This window comes from Epinephelus lanceolatus, chromosome 11 (assembly GCF_041903045.1).
Source record: "Epinephelus lanceolatus isolate andai-2023 chromosome 11, ASM4190304v1, whole genome shotgun sequence".
NCBI classification, from domain to species: Eukaryota; Metazoa; Chordata; class Actinopteri; order Perciformes; family Serranidae; genus Epinephelus; species Epinephelus lanceolatus.
In genome coordinates, this window is record NC_135744.1 from 1,569,377 (window position 1) to 1,593,056 (window position 23,680).

A 23,680-nucleotide genomic window follows, 5' to 3' on the forward strand; every position below is an offset into this window, starting at 1 on the left:
AGGTCTCTCCTAAAACATTCAGTGCAAATTCTTTTCATTTATCAAATCATTAACCAAGAAGGATTTGTAAGTCAATGAGCTGACATTAAAGCTGTCTGTACTCATAATATATAACATGAACTACAGAGACTGGACATGTGACTGGACATACAAATGAGTGGTGAATACACGGAACATCAAGACAAACAACATTATTGTTTTGGATGTTTTAGTTAATTTCAGTTCATCTAGAAGAGTAATGGCATGATTCTGGTGTTGCAGAATAATTGTCCATCGCTCTACAGTCAGTCTACTATGAGTGATGCTCCTCAATTTCAGTGGTTTTAAGGTCATTCAAGTCTGTTGAAGATTTTTTTTTTTTTTTTTCAGGGGTTTTTCTAAGTTTGGGTCCTGTCCTGTTGTTTCGCTGGTAGTGGTCAATGAATATCTCAAGGTCCATTAAATCCTCCACTGTAAGGTTATTTTACTTCGGACTGTTTGTAGAAGGTGTGCTGTAGTTGTGATCTGACCAGAAATGTAGTTTTATTCCTTTTTCTTTGGCTTACTTTTGGTGTGTATCTTAGCAGTAGGGTGCCACCATGTTGAATCTCACCTCGACATCCCACTCTTGCAATACTCACACTGCCATTCCTCTTTTCATCTCTCTGTAGGTGATGGAAACTATACCACTGGTTACAGGAACAATCCCATTTTGTTGTGAGTACATGTTTAACACACAATTGTTGAAGCCACAAATTAAGCTCACTCTGTTTTTTACTAACATTACAGACACCGACAGTGCAACAGGTACCAGAGCTCCGCAAAGACAATTTTGAACATGCTAATATTAGTTAAATATCTGTTATAATCAAAGCCATATTTATTAAATTGAAGGAGAATTACTTTCAAAAAGAACTAACATTGGTGGTTAGCCACTAAGATTGGCCACTGGTACTAACCGAAGACACTAAATGCAACTACCTGTCTGACTGCTACTTCCGCTATCTCACTAGAAGATGCACCCATAATAATTTCTACAATAGCACCCTCAGGAATTAGGTGGTTAAATGATAGAAACATGAAAGTATAATGGAAGTATGTTATCATTAGTCATACTTCTACTGTTATTATACACATATGATTATTGTCACATACATATACTATCAGATGTTAATATTTACTTTCAACATATTGTACCACAATAGCCAGAATTATAATTATAATATTATTACTTTCATTAATGTTTTTGTAAGCTATTAACATTATCGTCTGTCCTGCATCTCTCTCTGTCTCTTTCTCTGTCTCTCTTTCTGTTTCACTGTGACATACGGATTACTGTTAATTTATTATGTTGATCTGTTCTGTACGGGAACTGCCCATTGGTTCGACAGCCCATTGGTTCGACATCCCATTGTTCCGACCATATTAAACTCATTGTTCCGAAGTCCATTCTGAAATCATCATGATGCCCTGTGGTTAAGGTCTGGTTAGGTTTAGGCACAAAAACCACTTGGTTAGGGTCAGGAAAAGATCATGGTGTGGGTTAAAATGAAAAAGAAAGTGACAAACTCATAAGCTGTGAGTCTGCTCCGCCTCAAGCCGGTCATGGCGTACCATACGCCCACCGCGAGCCGTTCAGCACCGTGGACAGTCGGACTAATGGGATGTTGAACCAATGGGCTGTCGAATCAATGACATGGACCCTTCTGTATGACATCTATTGCACGTCTGTCCATCCTGGAAGAGGGATCCCTCTTCAGTTGCTCTTCCTGAGGTTTCTACCATTTTTTTCCCCGTTAGAGGGTTTTTTTTGGGGGAGTTTTTCCTTATCCACTGCCCTGTGAGGCAAATTGTGATTTGTGATATTGGGCTTTATAAATAAAATTGAATTGAATTGAAAATTGAAAGTCCTTGAAGACAGTTGACAGATGAACATTTTGATATTTGAATGGTTTCTGTAGCTCAAAGTATGAGAAGCTACAGTCATTTAAAAAATGTACGGTTAAATAAGAATAAGAAGAATAAAGATTTCGATCAAAACTGTATGAATGCAAAATCAGCATTTACAATAAGAATATGTAAACATCAGGTACACAGAATAAGAGCCTAAATATGGTTATAAATGTCTCATGCTTTCTTTCAAACATACAGATGGTATTTTAAACAGATGATTACACTGAACAGCAATAGTATGTTTTTATTTACTCATGTTGTATATTGTACCAGCTTCTAAAGCATAAAATAGATATGTTTTTTGTATCCTGTCTAATGCTTTCAGAAATATTGCCACTACTGGATGCTAAAGTCATGCCACTTTTGACTTTTACTATTTATTAAAAAGTCTCTCCATGTCACTAAATGTGAGGCAGCCATCAATGAAATCCACTTCACCTATAGGATGTAATTTAATTAAATTAAATTTTTAATTTTATATACTTTATTAATCCCCAAGGGGAAATTCAATTTTTCACTCTGTTGTCAATTACACGAGCACACACGCACAAACTGGACCTATACATGCACTAAGTGGAGAGATGTCAGAGTGGGCTGCCCATGACAGGCGCTCCAAGCAGTTGGGGGGTTCGGTACCTTGCTCAGGGGCACCTCGGCAGTGCCCAGGAGGTGAACTGGCACCTCTCCAGCTACCAGTCCACGCTCCATATTTTGGTCCGGATGGGGACTTGAACAGGCGACCCTCCGGTTCCCAACCCAAGTCCCTATGGACTGAGCTACTGCCGCCCCATGTAGCCACACTCTCAGGCATCTTTGCAAACACTACAAATCCGGTATTTAACAGGCTTTGTAAACAAAAATTACTTTGCCCTGTTTTGGTAACAGAGAAATCACAGCAAAATTCATACTGTGTGGCACTGACTGCTTGACAACAATGTCATTTATAAAAAAAATTGAAACTGAAATTGAATACTCTACAATACATATTCATATATATTATTCAGCAGTTTACTGGATAATACAACTACTAATAAATATGTCCCATAGATCTCAAGAGCCCACGCTCAACACTACACACTACACTACTCATCAACAATACATCTGCCGAGTTTGACGTCCACTGGATAAACAACTGTCAAGTAAATCAACAGACAGACAGACAGACAGACAGACATACACACAGTACAGAATCTTTCCATTTTAGTCAGATGAGCAGTGTTGGAGATGGCTTGAGTTATATTGCCAATGACTGCTTCACTGTGGCAATTTTTTGTATATGACAAAAAACAACTGGACAGTACCTTTGCTTTTCCACTGTGCATCTGTAGCGTGTCCTAGATGTCCCGCACACTTACGGTTGAATTCAGCCATGAGGGAGCGGTAAGGGTTTCGAATCAGCAGGATGGCAGAATCGAACATTTCAATCTCCCTCTGGCCGCTCTCGTGGGTCTTTATGCAGATGCTGCGGCCACTCTTCCAGTAGTCCTTCTCTCCTTTGAAACCTGGTACCAGTAAATAAATGAATGGATAAGGGTCAGCTGTGACGCAATATTTCACAGAGCACTCATTTAGACGTTCATTTGAGCAGTGGTGAGGTGCCCTCCCCACCTTTGTTGTACAGTGTGCCATCAAAATAGAAGCTGCCAGTGTAGTAGCCAGTCACAAGCTCAATCAGGTGTCGTACCCAGGTGTTGCCTGCACCAGGAAAACTAGAAAGAGCCACGAGGGAGCTGGATCTCTGAGGCAGAAACATCCTCTCTTTGCACCTGGAGTCTAAAAGAAGATTTTGTTGTTGGGTATATTTACAAAACAAAGCAGAGCTGGACTAGATCAGTATGCATCAGAAAGTGTGGATGCAGAGAGCCCAAAACTGATTCATTTTCACAACACAGAACAAGTCATATGTGACCCAGATTACAGCATGGTTGCAAGAAGGCAAAAAATGAAACAGTTGAGATTACTGGTGTGATCTGTACACTGCTTTCAAGAGCAATTTCCTCGTCACTCAGTTTCACTATAGAAACAACGCTACATTCATGCAGTGTCACAGAATAGACCACTCTTAGCTGAGGATCTTTTTACAGACCATTTTAGAGGAGGCAACAGAGGCTGGATATTTAATTGCTTTGTGTGATCCGTGAAAATGACTGATACAGCGGGAAATTATTACATCGTCTCTCACCAAGCACTGGCGTGTGATACACGTGGTAGTGGTCATGCTCAATGGATGCTGTGGGTGTGGAGTCGCTTGTGTGATTCAGCCCAGTGTTCCCCAAACACTGCTGGTTGTCAGACTGCTGGTTGAGGCCGAAAAGAGAGGACATCCATGTACAGAAACAGTGGGGCTCCTTGAACACAGCCAGCGGAAGCTCCTATAAACCAAAAAGCACAAATGTTCTCCATGTATTTATACAACTCATCATAATTATTTTTCTCTCTGAAGATCCATATTGTCAGCTCAGTTCAGTCAGCATCTCTCCATGTTTTAGTTTTATTCATTATTTTTTCCCACTTTTCCACTTTTACATCAAAATGCTCAATGTCAAAGCACAAGGACATAAAACTGCAGTAAAAATCTGAGAAAAGTTATGCATAATCACACATGCATGCATATATATATACATACATACATGCACACACATCACAGCATGATAATTATTCACAATCCATTCACCTTCTGATGATCTACAATATTTCTATCAGCCATTTTTGCTTTCAGAGAAGACATAGTTGCATCCAGTAAGATCTCAGTGCAGGATCCAGACTATCTGCTTCTCATTAGAGGCACATTAAAATTTTAATATTCAGCAAAATCCAAGGAGCTCTTTGCCCTTATATGTGATCTCCTAGTAGTGGAGACAGCTCTCTGAGCTGTGCAGTGTCTATGAAGTGGAGAACCACCAGTATAGTACAGATAAACTTTATTCCAGACTCAAGTCCATATACAAAAACACAGACAATACAATAAAAACAACACAACAAGTAGGTTTAAAACACATACAGGCATCTATTCCAGTGCTTCCAGAAGTATGACAAATATTTTGTGTCACTTTGTGCAGGCACCGCTAGGGCCATAATGACTCCATTCTTTGTCGACACATAAAACTGTAAATAAACTTTCTAAGAACAGCATGAAAAGTGGGCACATCACTGCTGACAAACATATGGCTTGCACTTGTCCATCTTGGATGCCTGAGTAAAATCCTAAATGCATTATTATATGCCACCTGGATTTTTTTCATTTTTGCAGCACTGTACCTGCACCACAGGTGTGCAGTATACAATGAAGTACAATATGACCTAAACAAAGCTATCTTGACATCATCAGTACACTTATTAAATTTTTGTGCAAGCATGTTGGCTTGTGCATAGAGTTCAGAAAGCTATGTGCAATAAATTGATCATAAGGTATGTAAATTCAGAGAACTACTTCAAACCTTATCTGTACAGGTCTCGATGCAGGACTGTCTGGTTAGGTTGAGCTGAAAGGTGTAGATGGGAAAGGTGATGATGGTGTTCTTCAGCAACTTGAAGCAACCGCGATAGTGAACATTTCTGACTGGAAAGGAAAAAGTAGACATGAGAAAATAGCTGCACACTAACCAGGATTGGGAAGTATTTTTTAATGTATTCACTGATGAAGGCAGATAAAGGGTTTACCAAGAAATAAACTGCTTTTTAAGAAGAGAATTATTCAGCATCAGGGTTGAATTGAAATAAGCCGTCCCTTGTATTTCTGCACTAGTTACATTTCTATAGTTAACTGAATTTTGGTGTACAATACATTCAAAGTTCGGCTGCAAACACCAATAATGTGGTGGTTGTCTTTAAGTAACATGATTGTGTATACTGGCCTGTTATCATCACAGGAGGTATACTGACATGCTCCTGTTCTCTTACATGAAATTCATATTACTTTATATCATGATGCATTTGAGGCAATCTGTGACATGCTCCGTGCAAAAGGGGGTAGACAAGTAGATACTGAACATCATGTAGGAAGTGATATATAAATTAATTTTCTCCTATTTTGTTCATTTTTCACAGTCCATACATTGTTTGTTCAATGCAAGGAAACTCAAGTTTTAAATTTCAGGAACATTAAAAAAAGTATGTATATCATATAATTAAATTTAGATTATTACTCTTTATGTCTAAGAGTAATTAGAATGATTGGACTATCAAATTTGTGGGCTAAAGAATCCAATTATGACTACAAAAACTCCTACATGATGTTCAGCTTCTGAATGGCTTCCATACTGCTCTGAGATGCTGTGGTCTCACACACAGAACACATTTTGAGAAAGCACACAGATGTGTTTGATGTGACGGATGGACGGATGGATGGATGGACGCTAAGCTGTTTCATGTCAGACCAGTTTTTTTTTCATTTCAGTTACTAAGCGTCCGTCTGCTGACCAGCAGTGGCATGTAATCAAAGTAAATTTACTTAAGTACTATACTTAAGTACAAATTTGAAGTACATTTACATTACCTAAATTACATTAGTATTTTTAAACACGTGCCACTTTCTACATAGTTTTACAATGTACTTAAATAAAAAATGCATGACTTTTTTTAGTAGATAGATAGATAGATAGATAGATAGATTTTTTTTGTTTTGTTTTGTTTTATTTGTACTTAAAAGGCCACTGTGTAAAACGGGTTGAAAACCGTTGAAAACAGTGACATCAGTGGTCAAATTCTAGATTGCAGGGCTTACTCGCTCACCCCTCCCGTCGGGTAAATGACGGTGGCCTCGTAGGGACAAAAAGCCTTGTGCAGACACGAGTTTTTCCGGAGTAGGTCTATCTAGCGACGAGGTGAACGTTTATTTAGAAATCTAAGCCATGTTACGATATTGTAATGAATCCCTCATGAGCAGGAGACCAGAGTAGCGTTCGGGAAAAAGGCCCGTTTATTTGAGCACTCCAAAAACTCCGGTAACACTCCAGGGGGTAATAGACTCCGTCCCTGTCTGACTCTTCTAGCGTAACACACACACTCCATACACACATTCTCATTTACAATACCAAGCGGGTACCCCTTCCCCTCTCTGCTCCACCAATCTCCAGCCCGCACACTGACTGACAGCGTAGCCTGTAAACAGTGCTCAGCTGTTTATTTAGCCTAGCAACATCTCCGGACTACAGTAGCTGCAATGGACGACTTTGAACGCGATTTTGAAGAGTTTCTTGTAGCGGGCACAGACCCAGAGCCATACCTATTTGAGCCGGAGCATACAGATGAGGAACTTGGATGCTGAGCGGGCGAGACAAGAGGCTGAATCCTCCGCTCCCATTTTGCTGCACAGAATGGGATTCGGTGCTACCATCGTTGGGGGGATACATCATCAGGAGGACGCCACAGAGAGTGCATCACAAGGAGTGAAGTTGCATCTTCTTTTCCTCGCAGATGACGGTTCTAGTTCATTCTCTCCTGTTGCGTGGTAAGTGTGGTCCATTCGCAAACTTTATAACTAAAAAAACTACTATCCATCGACGAACTACTAACACTCCCTGCTGTTTCCTCCTCCTCCTTCCTTCCTTCCGCTGTCTTTGTTGGTTTATTTATACACACGAAACGCGTTCTCTGGCTGGCTGGATTGTCCGCTCGGGCTGCCTTACATACATGGCGGCGCAAGATGGCCAAGGCCCTTGCTATATATATATATAAAAGGCTTATATAATTATAAGGCTACGAAAACCAAACAAATTTTATTTTATAGCGATTATACACTTATACAAACGTATTAATGGGTAGAATATTCAGATTCAGATTCAGATTTGACAATAAACCATGCCAAATATTATACACTGGCCCTTTAAGTAAAGGATCTGAATACTCTCTCCACCACTGCTGCTAACACCACATTTACAGCACCACAAATGTTTGTGGCAGTACTGCACTCTGAAAAAACATGCATATTTTCTTTGTTGAAGTTTATTTTACAGTACATCAGTTTCGCTGCTGCAGAGGTTCTTTTTCTTCTAACGGTCAACAGATAGTCCATTCCTCATGCACTATTTTTAGACATTTAGTGCTCCAGTTCAGAGGGTGCTGTAGCACCCTCAGGTGTCTTGAGGACAGAGTAAGGGTATTGCAATGTACAGCAAAGAGATGGAAATGGTGATGACAGTTCACAGGTGCTAGTTGTTGTGGTGATGCAACATGCTCTCCAGGACATGACTTCTCCAGATGCATATAAACACAAAGGGCTCTAGTTTCCCGGCGCAGCGCAGGGCGGTGCAGGGTGGCGAACCCCATGCAGAGCTAGTTTCGAGCAGCGCAACCTGAGGCGCGCTAAGTTTGGTAGTTTGGCAGACTGAGGTGTGCTGAGATGGGTGTGGCGGCGCAGCAGGGGGAGGTGTCGACAGATCCAGCTTGGCGCAGTGACAGTTTCGTGCTAAAAGGCTTCGCCGAAGGTGCGCTAAAAGCTCGCCAGCTGAAACCAGGTCTACTGTCAGTGCAGGCGGAGCGCAGCCGGTGTAAGTGAAAGTTTGGCTGACCGGCGGACAGTGAGCACACGTCACCAAAACCTCACAGGCAGGTTTCCAGAATATCAGGCACATTAATAATGCAATAAATACCCCAAAAAACACTATTCAATGCAACTATCTGCAATCAGCACATAAATGTATCTCTATATCGACTGTCTCGTCACATCTGATGTCAGATCAAAGGGGATTGGCACCGTTTGGCACGTTTGGCACACATAATGGAAAAACAACCTGATTTGATTAACACAGCTGCAAACTAATGAGTTCACATCCCTCTCAGCCAACCACAAACAGCCACAACATCAGATAGAGTGAGACTGCGATATAATATACAGTTCCGTATATTCGGACACTGCAAGCTTGGACCTCCCGGACCAAAACGTCAGTTTCCTCCTGGGAGAAGTTTGGCCATCTGACGCTGCTGCTCTCTTCTGCCATGGCGAATTGAGTAAACTCTTATTACGCCTTCGCGCGGCGCATTTAAGGGTGAGGAGAGGGGCTCATTTGATTGGTGTGATGTGTGTAAAACCCACTCCACGCCTTCTCTCCTCCCTCTTTCCGACTTGCGCAGGTAGGAGGGACGGAGGTGGGAAAGAGGAGTAGCTGCGCCAGCATGCACAGTGTGCCAAACTTGCAAAATCCGCCTGGCCACACCCAGTTGGCGAAGCACAGGTGCACTGCGCCCCCACCTCACCCGGTCTGCGAAACTATGGCCCATAGAATGACTATCAGAGCAGGGATGGAAACTTAGCCTAAACCAAAAGAAGTCAAATAAGACTAAATTGTGAAAACCACATAGCTTATAGCTTCTTTTGGAGAGAGGAAGTTAGCTGTTTTTTTGCAAATCTGCCCAGTAACAGAGCCTAAAACTGCTGACTTTTTCAGAGATTTGAAAACAGACTTCTATTATTTCAGTCACTTCTAATATCAGTTCATATGCAATGTATCGCATATTCTACATCAAGCTGAAAATGTGTGTGTGTGTGTGTGTGTGATTAGTGTCTAGAGTCCTGTTCCCACCAAGCAGTCCCGTATAGTTCAGTTCAGTTCAGTACACGTTTTCTTCCTTTTCCATTGTGAAAGGTTGTGGATGGTACTTGTACATAGTGACTTGGTTTAGCAAAACAAAACAACAAAACGAATCCTATAAGCCACTATAAGGGGCTGCTATAGTGGCACTTCTGAGTTGACGCGTCTGTCTTCCGTGACGTATCTAATGAATGAGACTGAGGAACGTCCATGCAATTATCAAAAGATTTATTCCTTATCTTCCATTTAAATTACATGTGGCCCACGCCGAACTCTGCACACACTTACGTACGTACCAATAACTTGTGTGCATATCAAACAAATCACGCATTACACACCAATACAATGACAGATATGACGGTCAAAAACTGTTGGCTTCTACCGGTTAGCAACAATACACCTATGTAATCACCTCTTCTTCTACTTATACTTTCTCACACCCCACAGTACGGAATGACACCAGAGCACCACTAACGGTGGCCACAGGTAAGTACATCAAATGAACATAAATGCACACAAATGAAAATGGCTCTAACACACCGGCCCCTAATTGTGAATGGCAGCTGACATTACAATTACCTCCAAATTAAATGACAGAGCCATAATACTTGTAATAGAGACCGAAATTGGATCAAACAATATCCAGTATTTTGTATGCATAACCTGGTTTCACCAAGAAATCACTATGAATCTCAGCACTAGCCACCTGCAGCCTCTTGTAATAGGCATAGCTTAGTGACAGGTCTTTCTAAGATGCTTGTCTTCGTCTGAAGACGCACAGACCGTACCAGGCCTTTCTTGATGGGGAAGGTCTCCAAAACTCTGCCAAGAAGCCAAGATCCACGTGTTGTTCTTGGAGACATTGTTGTGGTGATCCACAACAATGTCTCCAAGAACAAAATTTCTCCTTTGTTGATTCCACTTTTGACGTTCTTGGAGCAAAGGGAGGTATTCCTGTACCCATCTTTTCCAGAACATGTGTGCGATGTATTGAACTTGTCGCCATCTTCTCTTCACATATGCATCATCTTTGTTAAACAGTCCAGGTGATAAGATTGGTTTTCCTTTCAGCAGGAGAATGTGGTTAGGAGTAAGCGGTTCAAGATCAGTGGGATCGTCTGAGAGCTTAGTGAGGGGGCGACCATTTACTTTTGCCTCAACCTCACACAAAACCATGTGGAGTCCATCATCATCCAGAGTTTGCAGATGTAACACAGAGGTGAGAACTTTCCGAACCATACGAATGATGCGTTCCCAGACACCACCATGATGTGATGCTGAAGGTGGGTTAAAGTTCCACTGGATGCCATTTTGCAGTAAAACTCTCTCTATCCGGTTGTGATTTACTGCTGCAAGTGCTTCTCTCAGCTCTTTCTCAGCCCCCACAAAGTTGGTACCATTGTCTGAACGTATAGATGACACCTGTCCTCTGGGGCTGATGAACCTTCTCAACACATTAATACATGCGTCAGTGTCCAGGGATGGAGCCACTTCCAAATGTATAGCTCTGCTTGCAAAACAGGTAAAGATAACACCATAACGTTTGCAAAGACTTCGACCTCTCTTTACCTCAAAAGGCCCAAAATAATCCATTCCCACATTTGTGAAGGGAGGGAGATCAGGAAGGAGCCTTTCCTTTGGTAGGTCAGCCATCTTCTGCTCACCCAACCTCCCTTCATATCGTCTGCAGAAGCAGCATTGCGATGTGATTTCTACCACTGTGGCCAATTTGTTGGTGGATATGTCTCAGTATGAGTGTGGAGATGTGTTGATCTTTTGACAAGATGAGTGGATGCTTTGTCTCCTCTGGCAAAGCTGCCTTACTCAATCGACCTCCAACTCTCATAAGTCCATCATCCAGATATGGGACCAGTTTGTAAATGGAACTGTGTTTTGGCACAGCTTTTCCAGCTGATAAGGCGGCAATCTCTTCTTTGAATCTTCTCTGCTGACTGTAGCAAATGATGGCAACCTCAGCATCCAAGAGATTCTATGTGGACAAGGTTTGACTTGTTGCCTTTTTGACCTTCTCCATCTCCAGTGACACACGTGACTCATCTGCATCCTTTCTGTTGAATTCAAGATTATCCAGTTCCTTTCTCTTTTGTTTCAACTGCAGAAGAATCCTCTTCCATTTGAGATACCATGCAACTGCCACCTTTAGTTTTCTCCAATCGGAAAAGTACGCCAGGAGCTGGTCTGTAGGATTAGGAGAGTCACGATTGCATTTACTGTGACATCCTTTTTTACCTCTACATCATCAGCTTCAATTGTGGCTTCTGTGATGTCTAAAGGCCAATCCTTCTCTGGGTCAAAGAGAAACTTTGGGCCCTCAATCCAGCTACCGCCATTCAGCAGGTCTCCAACCTTCATAGAGGCGTAATCAGCAGGGTTGCCCTTGGTATTGATATACCTCCACTGAGAGACGTGAGTTGCATCCCTGATGGTTGACACCCGATTCGCCACAAATGTGTGGAAATGCCTGTCCTCATTTTATTATGTACTTAAGGACTGAAGTACTGTCCGTCCAGAAAGTTGACTGTTCCGGTGGCAGCTCCAATTCTGCTCTCAACATCTGATCCACACGAACGGCAAGGACAGCAGCTGTAAGCTCTAGATGAGGTATGGTTATGTTTCAGGGGCGTAACTCTCACTTTTCCTAGAAGGAAGGAGACATGAACCTGGTTGTTGCAGTTCTCAATTCTGAGGTAGGTGACTGTGCCAAATCCATTTTCACAGGCATCAGAGAAGTTATGCAGCTGCGCTGTAAGGGGCTGTCCAAAGTGCTTAGGCTTGATGCATCTGTCAACTTTGAATGAAGCCAACCCTTTCAGATGCTCCAGCCATCCTGTCCACTGATTACTAATGTCTGCAGGTATGTTGTCGTCCCATCCACAACGTCTCTGACACTGCTCTTGCAATAAAACTTTGGCTGACAGTGTCACTGGTGCAAGGAATACCAAAGGGATCATAAATGGAGTAGATTATGGACAACAATCCTCGCCAGCTTTGCGGTTGTTCTTTCACCATAGTTTTGAATTTGAATGTGTCCGACTCCACACACCACTGTAGCCCAAGGGCTCTCTCAACTGGAAGCTCATCCCTATCCAGATCCAGTTCTTTCCAGTCCTTAGCTCTGTGCTCCTCTTCAGTGGTTTGCAGCACTGTCCGGCTGTTACTGATCCACTTTGTCGAAGTAAAGCCTCCCTTTAGGCAGAGGTTGCTGAGAGCTTTGACCATTATAACTGCCTCCTCTTCTGAGGGCACGCTCTTCAAACAGTCATCAACATAAAAAATTTGCTTGACTGTGTTCACCACTTCTGATGAAAAGTGAGCGTCATTATCCTCCGTTGTCTTCCTGAGTGCATAACTGGTGCAACTTGGAGACGAGATGGCACCAAACAAATGAACTGTCATCCTGTACTCCACAATCTCCTGACTCACTTTACCATCAGTCCACCACAGGAAGTGAAGGAAGTCTTTGTCCTCTTCAGCCACTTTAACCTGGTAGAACATAGACTGAATGTCTCCCATGAATGCCACTGGCTCCTGTCTGAATCTGACAAGGACACCAAGAAGTGAACTGGTCAGGTTTGGGCCTAAAGAAGCTGGCTGTTGAGAGAGACTCCCTTAAACTCAGCTTAACAGTCAAACACCACGTGCAAAGTACCTTTTTTGGGATGACGCACACCATGGTGTGGAATATACCACACATTTCCATTTTCTCCATCCAGTTGATGTTGAGGCACTTTCTCTGCATAGCCTTTCCTTATAACATCAGTGAAGAAGCTGGTGTATTCCTGGTGAAAGACTTCATCCTTTTTGAACTTCCTCTTCAATCCCAGCAGCCTTTGCTTGACCATGGAGAGATTATTTGGAAGAGTGTGCTGTTCTTTCCTGAAGGGCATTTTCATACTGTAGTGGCCATCCTGAAGCTGTGCTGACTCATCCATAATCTTTAAGAACCTGATGTCTTCTCTTGACATTCCTTTGTTCTCTGTGCATCGTTCATTGAAGTCATGACTGTACTGGTTGTTCAATATCTCCTCCAGCTTACACACAGAAATCCTATTGACAGACGCCACTGAGAATCCTGTAGTTTTGTTATTCTCTCTGTCTCGAAGGGGACCATTAACCACCCAACCAAGTACAGTTCTGACTGCATAAGGGCCATTCCCTTTGCTGTTGACAACTTCCCAAGGTTCCAATACCTTGGGGACGCTGGTACCAATCAACATGTCAACGTTGGCATTTATGCAGGGGATACGGACATCAGAGAGGTAAGGCCATTTTGACAGCTCTTCCTGTGTGACAATGTTGTTCGGGGTCACAGGCATTTTACCTTGTGTGAGTACTTCTGGTAGATTGTAGAAATGTTTACTTTCAACACCAGCCACCTCCAAACCATCCAAAGTGTACGTGGAAACAACCTTTTCTTGCCCCATGGTGCGTAAATGGAAACTGGTTCTTCTACCAGTGACGTTCAACTTTCGCATGAGATGCTCTGAACAGAAAGTTGCCGTGCTGCCAGGATCCAAAAATGCATAGGTTTGTATTACTTTGTCTCCCCCTGACGGATTTCACTTGGATTGGTAGGATGGACAAAATGCGGATTGAGGGGATTTAGAGTCTTCACTTTCTGTGTCGGTTGTTGACCTTTCAGAAATATGAAGCACGGTAGGATGATTCTGACCACACTCTTTACAAGTTAGGCGCCTGTCACAATACTTGCTCATGTGTCCACTACACAGGCAGCCAAAACACATCCTTTTTTCCTTTAGAAAAATGATTTTACGACACTCATCCAATCTGTGAGACTGGGAGCAACACACGCATGCATTTTTAGACTTTTCCATTGAGTCCTGCCTCTGTGGGATTGAGCATGAACCATTGGTTGTGTCAACAGTAGTAACTGTAGTGGCAAAGCTGTTACCTCTGACTCTTGTAAACGTGGATTGATTCTCGAACTTGTTTACAGGTTTTAACACAGGTGAACCACTTGGCGCGTTCTGGATGTCCCCAAAGAGTGGATCCGAAATGATCTTGTTGGGGTCAACATATATTTACCTCACTCGGTGGCACCATAAATGTTGGGATCAACACACTAGGCTTCACACGGAGGCACCAAATATGTTGGGATTTAATTGGCTATCGGAAATAATTAATAATTATTATTAATAATTAATAATTATGTTAAATAATGTGACTTAATTAACATTAAATCACCTCGTGGGGCACCATTCCCGTAAAGGGAAAAATGATAGCCAGTTAAAGATATCAGTCTCATAAAATAGGCTAAACTATTAATTTGGAGTTTTGATTAATAATTAATGACAGCAACCAAAATTAACGGTAACGCCTGAAGGATTTCGGAGTTCTTGACGCAGCAGAGGTTGACTATTCATTCACTCTTGTGCAACATTAAACAGACAGCAGGCATGATTCCAAAGAATTATATTTATTCACAAATTAGCAAAGCAAACCAAAACACACAAATTCTAACTATCTATATACAAGCTTGGTGTGTATATGTGTGTGTGTGCGTGTGTGTGAGAGAGAGAGAGGGAAAGAAGAGAAAGACAAAGGCGGGTGTGGTGATCAAGGAGCCGTTTCGCCTACAAAACAAAATGGCTGACAACAGAAAGCTACCAAAATGGCCGAATTAAGGCTGCTTCAGTTTTCGGGGGAAGTGTTTGTCTGACCGTGTGGTCAGGACAAAGACAAAAGAAAAGAAGCGGGAGCTGTGAAATGCCTGTTTGGGTGTAGCTCTGTTGAAAGCCTGTTTGTTAATGAGTCTATGTTAATGTGACGTGTGTTGCAAACGGTCTGGATTAGTGCAGAGATTGTTTAGTTGTGTGCAAGAATCTGTTTGTGAACAGTATTAGCAAACTAAACACTTAGCTTTGACGAAGCCAACTAATCAATGACCTAACTGCCACCAATCACAACAATAACTCAATGAACAGCATCATATCACATACAACAAGTTAAACAGTCTTGCTTAGCCTGTAAAGCTGTGATAAGCTATGCCCAGTTGTTACATTACCAATCCTTGAATGGATGGGAGGAAGAGTCACTTGGTGGTGTGCTGCTTTTGTTAGCCGGCAGAAGAAGGCTGGGAAGGTGTGGTTTCAGCTGCTGTCTTTGTTATATCCTTTGTTCCGAAGGTTCTGATCTGAGGAGGCTGGTCGCTCGGGGTCCTTGCAGAGTTAGACGCTGGGTGCTAACTCACTTAGTTCCTTGTTGCTGGAAAGCCAGTTGCAAACCTTGTGTTTGCAACTCTACCTTTCTGTTTCAGGTCAGAGAGTCTGTGATCAATTGCCCTCCCTTTAGTGGTCTGGGCCTATGGGCTGTTCCAAGCCCAGCCGGGGAGAGGTGTTAGCTGTTCAACAGCTGGAGCAAGAAGAGGAAGTTCTGTGGAAGGGAGCAGATCTTGTACAGATGCCTGTGACATCACAGAGTCACATGTCACAGGCTACTTAAGGAGGTCTTACCTTTAGTTAACACTCATATATTAGATATGATCAATATATCCTTATTAACAGGCTATGTACCACAGTCTTTTAAGGTAGCTGTAATTAAACCTCTACTAAAAAAGCCCACCCTGGATCCAGAGGTGTTAGCCAACTATAGACCAATATCTAATCTTCCTTTTCTGTCAAAGATCCTTGAGAAAGTAGTCGCAGTCCAGCTGTGTGATTTTCTCCATGATAATAATTTATTTGAGGAATTTCAGTCAGGATTTAGAGTGCATCATAGCACTGAGACAGCACTAGTTAAAATTACAAATGACCTTCTGATTGCTTCAGACAAAGGACTCGTCTCTGTACTTGTTTTATTAGATCTCAGTGCGGCGTTTGACACTATTGACCATCAAATTCTGCTACAGAGACTGGAACATTTAATTGGCCTAAAAGGTTCTGCACTAAGCTGGTTTAAATCTTATTTATCTGATCGTTTTCAGTTTGTTAATGTTCATAATGAATCATCCTTACGTACTAAAGTTTGTTTTGGAGTTCCGCAAGGTTCTGCGCTCGGACCAATCCTATTTATTCTATATATGCTTCCTTTAGGCAACATCATTAGAAATCACTCTATAAATTTCCATTGTTACGCGGATAATACACAGTTGTACTTATCGATGAAGTCAGAAGAAAGTAATCAATTAACTAAACTCCATAACTGCCTTAAAGACATAAAAACCTGGATGAGCACCAATTTCCTGATGTTAAATTCAGACAAAACTGAAGTTGTTGTTCTTGGCCCCAAACAACTCAGAGACTCTTTATCTGATGACACAGTTTCTCTAGATGGCATTGCTCTGGCCTCTAGCACTACCGTAAGAAACCTCGGAGTAACATTTGATCAAGATTTGTCTTTTAATTCTCATTTAAAACAAACCTCACAGACTGCATTTTTTCATCTGTGTAATATTGCGAAAATTAGGCCTATCCTGACCCAGTAGCTCTAGTAAGTCCTTAAAAACTCTCCAGCTAATTCAGAATGCAGCAGCACGTGTACTAACAGGAACTAAGAAACAAGATCATATTTCTCCTGTTTTAGCTTCTCTGCACTGGCTCCCTGTAAAATCCAGAACTGAATTTAAAATCCTACTGTTAACTTATAAAGCTCTAAATGGTCAAGCTCCATCATATCTTAGAGAGCTCATAGTGCCTTATTATCCCACCAGAACACTGCGCTCTGAGAACGCAGGGTTACTCGTGGTCCCTAAAGTCTCCAAAATTAGATCAGGAGCCAGAGCCTTCAGCTATCAGGCTCCTCTCCTGTGGAATCATCTTCCTGCTGCGGTCCGGGAGGCAGACACCGTCTCCACATTTAAGACTAGACTTAAGACTTTCCTCTTTGATAAAGCTTATAGTTAGGGCTGGCTCAGGCTTGCCCTGTACCAGCCCCTAGTTAGGCTGACTTAGGCCTAGTCTGCTGGACCCCCTATAATACACCGGGCACCTTCTCTCCTTCTCTCTCTCTCTCTCTCTCTCTCTCTCTCTCTCTCTCTCTCTCGTATCCCATTACTGCATCTTGCTAACTCGGCCATTCTGGATGTCACTAACTCAGCTTCTTCTCCAGAGCGTTTGTGCTCCACTGTCTCTCAGATTAACTCGTATTGCAGCGGTGCCTGGATAGCGTGACGTGTGTAGTTGTGCTGCTGCCATGGTCCTGCCAGATGCCTCCTGCTGCTGCTGCCATCATTAGTCATTAGTCATACTTCTACTGTTATTATACACATATGATTACTGTCACACATGTATACTGCCAGATATTAATATATACTTTCAACATATTGTACCACAGTAGCCAGAATTATAACTATAATATTATTACTTTCATTAATGTTGCTGTAAGCTACTGTCATTACCATCTGTCCTGCATCTCTCTCTCTCTCTCTCTCTCTCTCTCTGTCTCTGTCTCTCTTTCTGTCTCATTGTGTCATACGGATTACTGTTAATTTATTATGCTGATCTGCTCTGTACAACATCTATTGCACGTCTGTCCGTCCTGGAAGAGGGATCCCTCCTCAGTTGCTCTTCCTGAGGTTTCTACCGTTTTTTTTCCCCCGTTAAAGGGTTTTTTTTTGGGAGTTTTTCCTTATCCACTGTGAGGGTCCAAAGGACAGAGGGATGTTGTATGCTGTAAAGCTCTGTGAGGCAAATTGTGATTTGTGATATTGGGCTTTATAAATAAAATTGATTGATTGATTGATGTCACTGTAAAAGGTCTTGTCCAATCAAGTTTTGGGACTTGAGTCTCACTGAGGTGTGAGGTGAAATCTTCTGTGGAGATGGGTGTCACAGAGCTGTCTTTGTTTGGTGAACAAAGAGCATGCAGAGGAAAAAGCTTTTAAATCTCCAGTTATGATTCTACCAAATGAAAAATAATCTGTGGTCCTGTGAATCCCAACAATCTTAACTTGCCGTTCAATGAATGACACCAAATCTTTAAAGCAAGCTCTGCGGTTATACCTCTGCAAAACTTCATGTGCTGTTGTCCTCCATTTTTCCTCTGAATTTAAATGCCAACTTTGTCATTATTGCTCGCATGTTGGTTGGCATATCTAGCTCTTGCATATAGTGAAGCTCCTCCATCACATTGCAACAACCACGCAAAAACAGAGAAAAGGCCTGTAGTGATTTCACATCCTCTGACTTCACTGTAGGCTAAGCCAGGGCCTTCTCAATATAAGCTGCAGCAATCCTGTATTCATTACCAAAATGTTCATGCAGAAGTTCTTTAGCCAGTTGATAACCTCTGTCAGGAACCATGTGCTGGCAGCTCCTCACCAACTCTCTGGGTTGACCCTTCGTAAACTGTTCCAGAAAATAAAGACAGTCAGCTTTGTTAGCTTTTGATTCCACTCCATGCTCAAAAGCTCTGATTAAGTTTCTGTACAAGAGAGGATCACCATTAAATACTGTAATGTCTTGAGATGGTAATGATAATAAGCACTGTTGTTGAACAAGAGCTGCTGTTATTTCATTCTGTCGATGCATTATGGTGCACAGATCTCCTTGCATTTGGACAGAATGTACGTGTGGTTGCTCAACTGGTGCATGCTGCTCATTTTTGGTTGGCACATGAAGTGTTTCATTTTGTGTGTGTCCATATTGTGTGGTTCCATACGTCTCCGTTTTCCTCCACTGTACGTTCATGTCCTTATGAGGTATTGAAACATTGCTTTGTGCCGTTGCACTTTGTGTCCAGGGCTCATATGACTTTGCTGCAGGATTGAGTTCTTTGAAAATGGCTCTAACAGTACTAATGGAATCATTAATTATTGTCCCTTTTTTTGGTCACCTTTCTGTTGGAGTGCCTAGCACACAGATCTGGGACTAAAGAGTGAAGCTAAAAACACTGCAGTCCATGTATTTGTCAGTATAGGACAGTCACTCTTGCTCAAGGCTGAGCTGTGGCTGGTTTTGAAGCTTATGTAACCACTGTTCATACTGTGGTGTACAAGTTGTACATATATTAATAAACTATAAAATGAATTGATGTTTTGCTGCCTCTAGCAGCAGCTGTAGACTGAGAAAAAACAACTTAATTCACTGGGCAGACTTTTAAGGTGAAATGTTACCTTGTAAAGTTACTCAATGTATGAGTTGATGATGTGAATCTATCAGCACACTATTTAATTATGACAAGTTTGACCATTCCATTAGTTTTTATTGTCTCTCTTGGATGACAGACACGTTTAGTAATGAGTAAATCTTCAAGGATTTAGAAATACATATGAATTTTGACCAGATTATGTGAGTTGCATATATTCTAATCCTCATTTGGAGAAAAAAAAAGCATAGCGGAGCATCGTTCCTGTGGGCTCCAGCAACACTAAACCCCTGAGCTCGCCAAAGAAGAACTAAATGCACAAACCCACTGTTTTTAAATATCCTATGGAGAGAGACTCTCACTGCAACCTGTTCAATTTTGTTCTGAAAATGTCAGCATGCAATCATGTTCTGTGGACAATAAATGAGGTGCAGACTTCCCTCTATGTGGAAATACAAGAAGTGCTGGACGGAGCAATGAGTGGCAACAATCCCACCAACATTTAAGAGTACTGTTTGCAGTGGAAACGCTAAACAGACCTAGGATCTAGGTAACATGTCTGAAGGGTTATGTTTCATTCCAAGTACCATACCAAAAGTTTGGTGGAGACAGGGCTTATGTATTTCTAAATGTTCTTTTCTATTGGGGTTGCCATACATAAAGAAAAACTAAATCATAACCAAACATCAAGTGCAACATTTAGAATAAAACAAGGATAAATACAATAAAACCAATCACTATAAAGTGATGCTGTAGTTTAAAAATTTTGGTAACCCCCGCTATAGTAAGTATTTCTTGCAGCAGAATGGTGTATGTTTGAATCACTGATGTGTTTATTAATACATTTTAGACAATATTGGAGTTCAAAGGAATAATATATATAAGGTTTTGATTATACAGGCAATAGATTTTGGCGAAAGACTTATCCTTTAACATGGTTATACATATAGATGTAAGGAGAGTACCATGTTTACTAACACTGCGTTCTGTCAGCTGATTTGATATTTCAGAATTGAAGTTTAAAAAATTCAGTTAATACCTCACTTTCCTGCAGCACCCAAAGAACAGTTTGTGCAGAAAATAAATAGTAAATAGTCCTGTGTCTTCCCTGAGGGAAGCTGACTCACATTTTCTGTGACCTGGCAGCTGCTCCTCCACCTTGTAAATGGAGACTCGACCCACACCTCCACAGGGAGACCCCCTCTCACCCCGACACATCAGACTACAATCCTCCTCTTGAGCCCGTGGGCTACTGATCCGGTTCCCGCAGTGGCATTCAGCTCCATACTCCAGACCTGCATACTGGTACCCACTAGCACCACACGCATGCACGCACGCACACAGACACAGAGAGAAACACAGTTAATGCCTTAGCAAAAGGCTATGCATAACGTCAAACTTTTGCCATTCCACAGGACATTAGTTAACATTGTAAACGTATCATTTAACTCAAACTTCCCAGCATTAAATCTACAGTGTGGTCCATCCCCTGTGCGTTTTCCTCTGTACTCATCTGACTTTTAATGCCTTCTTCTAGCTTAATTGCAGCCACCTGTGATCTGTATTGTACATATCAAGCCTGTTATGACTCATCTTCTCTCTTCATCCTCACTCCTTGGGAAAGCCAGACACTTCATCAAAATTGACCTTTTCATATATGTACTTTGAAGCTTCTTCATAAATTGCCTTGACTTTTTACTTTTACTCATCATGGTAATTGGCTCACTCAGGTAACAAGCATGACTGCTTTCTGTGTGGTTCGGGGATTGGGGAGGGGAGCTTAGTGGGCTTCAGGTATAAGCACCAACTCCATCTGACTGTATCTATCTGTCCTCTGTTGTTTTGTTAAATTGCAGCTACACTGCTTCCTCGCTGCTAAGATATTAAGAGGAATAATTTAAGCGGGTCATTCCTTAAGTTTGCTTGGAAAAATCCACTTGCCACCCCATATTTCCTTGAAGTTTTGGATGGTCATAAACCACCACAAGTTAAGCTCACACTGACCCAGAGAAATGTCAGCCACAGGAAAGCACTCTCTAACCTCTGATTTATTCACTGATTGCACTAACCTCATTCAGCTTTCTAACACATACACACCTCCCTCCTGCCTTCTTCTGCAATAGATCAAGCCTTCTGTCCTGGCCTGGTGTTCACTCTCCCCTCTCTAACCCCCCTCATCTTTTACTGTCATCCAGCCACCTGGCTCTCCATTGGCTCCAAACACAGGAGGCATTCATGGAGACTGAGATCCAAAGCATTTTCTCAAACAGCAGGCCTTCTGTGGTCCCTTCACAAGAGCCCCCCACAAATGCATTACCTTTCTGAGCAGGTGTCTTGACACAGAGAACTGGTCATTTTGCGCAGGTCATAAAGCATGGTTCCTCCGAGGGCTCGATCACTGGCATTGTGCAGAAAGCAACCCATGTAGGTTCCTGAATGTGAGAGAAAACCATTAAGACTGAAAGATTCCTTGTAAAGCCACTCAGCAAGTTCCCTCACAATAGAAAAGTGTACATTTGTAAAGCGTGTTTGTGTTACAAAGACATTCTGTGCTGAAATAAACAGTCAATTGATTAGTCAGTCAACAAAATGACAAAATTGGTTTGATATTGCTGCTGATTCTTTTCTTTATGTATCAATGTGTGTTTTTTTTCCATCCTGTGTATTTTTTAGATTCGTAGGTCTTTTTATAATGTCTGTAATGTCTTGCACGTGTAAATGTTATGTTGAGCCCTGTCAAAGAGGAATTTCTGGTACCATTTGGTTCAGACAATAAAGTATCAATCTATCAATCAATCTATCTATCTATCTATCTATCTATCAAAAAGATTAGTTGACTGCGATTTGGTCATCAGTTACATCATTTAAATCATGTGTCAAAAAAAGGATCATTTCTGGCTTCTCAGATGTGAGGTGCTGCTCCTTATCCTTAGTTTTATAGGAGTAGTACAGTGCCTGTTCAAAGTATGCCTGTTTGAACTGATGATGTCAGTTCTTGACGTCAGTTTTTGATGTTGTCATCATCAGAGACATCCTGTGGTGTTGGCATTCCACTGCACAGAGCCACAGGGCACTGTTTGCTTGTTTGTTCAAAGTTTATTAATATCAAACATGTTGTGTATCTAAATCATACCATATTTGACACTGCATTTCCTAGGGTCCCCCTAAAGGACAGGGTCACAAGGAATGAAATGAGAACCACACCTTCTAAACTGTCAAAATAATAATAAAAAAAAGTTCATGGCTTTAGTGCTTGGCACCTGATTTGTATGCCTCAAGGTAAGACTCTCACAGCGTCTTGAAGCGTTTTGATTAATGTAATTGGCTTATACAACCATATGTCACACTCGGAACTGTTAGTTGGTCTGATGAGGTTGAGCTGTTTTGATTTAGTTAATGCTAGCCACCACAATTTGGACTTAACTTTGTTGATGTGTTAAGGTGTCAACTTTATTTCTACAGAGTATTACGTTAGCTTGCGTACTTTTTCCCAAATTACAGATTGTAGCCTATAACATTATTGATGTTAGTGCTCTGGGACTACTCAAGTAACATCACCAAGGTTACTACAACTAACTTAACATTAATGTTAGCCCCTGATGGTTTCATTTTTCAATGCTAAGATTATATTAGCAAGGTTAATACTGTCATGGCCACAGGGCCGCCCCTCGCTAAACGCAGAACACTCGCTGTGCATAGGGCCTCATCTTCTATGGAGGGCCACATTTTGCATGAGGGGACGCATATGCGCAATGGCTGCGCATATGTGCTACCGCAAGGCGCGCAAAGAATCAGCTCGAGGAAGCAGAGAAGAGACCTGTAATCTGACCGCATCGCTGCAATGATTGACAGCACTCGATATCTGACCAATCAGAGGGGTGCACCGGCAGGCACTTGCAGAGCTGCAGCAGGTGAAGAGTTGTTGACATGTCGTCCAAAAGACAACACGAGTCAGGAGCGAGCAAGAGGAAAAAAAAAGGCAAAACAAGAGGAAGCTCGTGCTTCACTTGAAGGTGGATATGTTGTTGAAATGAAACTTTGTGGCACAAACACCTAAGCTGCTACTCATTAGATAGGAATCTCTGTCTCCAGTCTCTCCAGTCTCTGTCTAGACTGAGACTTTTTCCAGCGGCCCTGAATAACATTTATTGAAT

At 41.9% G+C, this 23,680-nt stretch overlaps 1 protein-coding gene across 5 annotated transcripts in view; it reads right to left on the bottom strand.

Annotated features, from left to right (window-relative positions):
- LOC117266123 (sialate:O-sulfotransferase 1) overlaps window positions 1-23,680 on the bottom strand; it is a 211,467-nt gene that overhangs the window by 108,049 nt on the left and 79,738 nt on the right. For all 5 annotated transcript variants that reach the window (XR_004502472.2, XR_004502475.2, XM_033641081.2 and 2 more), the window contains exons 3-8: window positions 21,844-21,958; window positions 20,654-20,838; window positions 5,370-5,491; window positions 4,115-4,304; window positions 3,541-3,705; window positions 3,234-3,434 (exon numbers count right to left, since the gene is read on the bottom strand). Coding sequence is in view for 3 of the 5 variants with exons in the window: in XM_033641081.2 (XP_033496972.1) it covers window positions 3,234-3,434; window positions 3,541-3,705; window positions 4,115-4,304; window positions 5,370-5,491; window positions 20,654-20,838; window positions 21,844-21,958 (978 nt within the window). In the remaining 2 variants the exon portion in view is untranslated. The remainder of the gene's footprint in view (window positions 1-3,233; window positions 3,435-3,540; window positions 3,706-4,114; window positions 4,305-5,369; window positions 5,492-20,653; window positions 20,839-21,843; window positions 21,959-23,680) is intronic.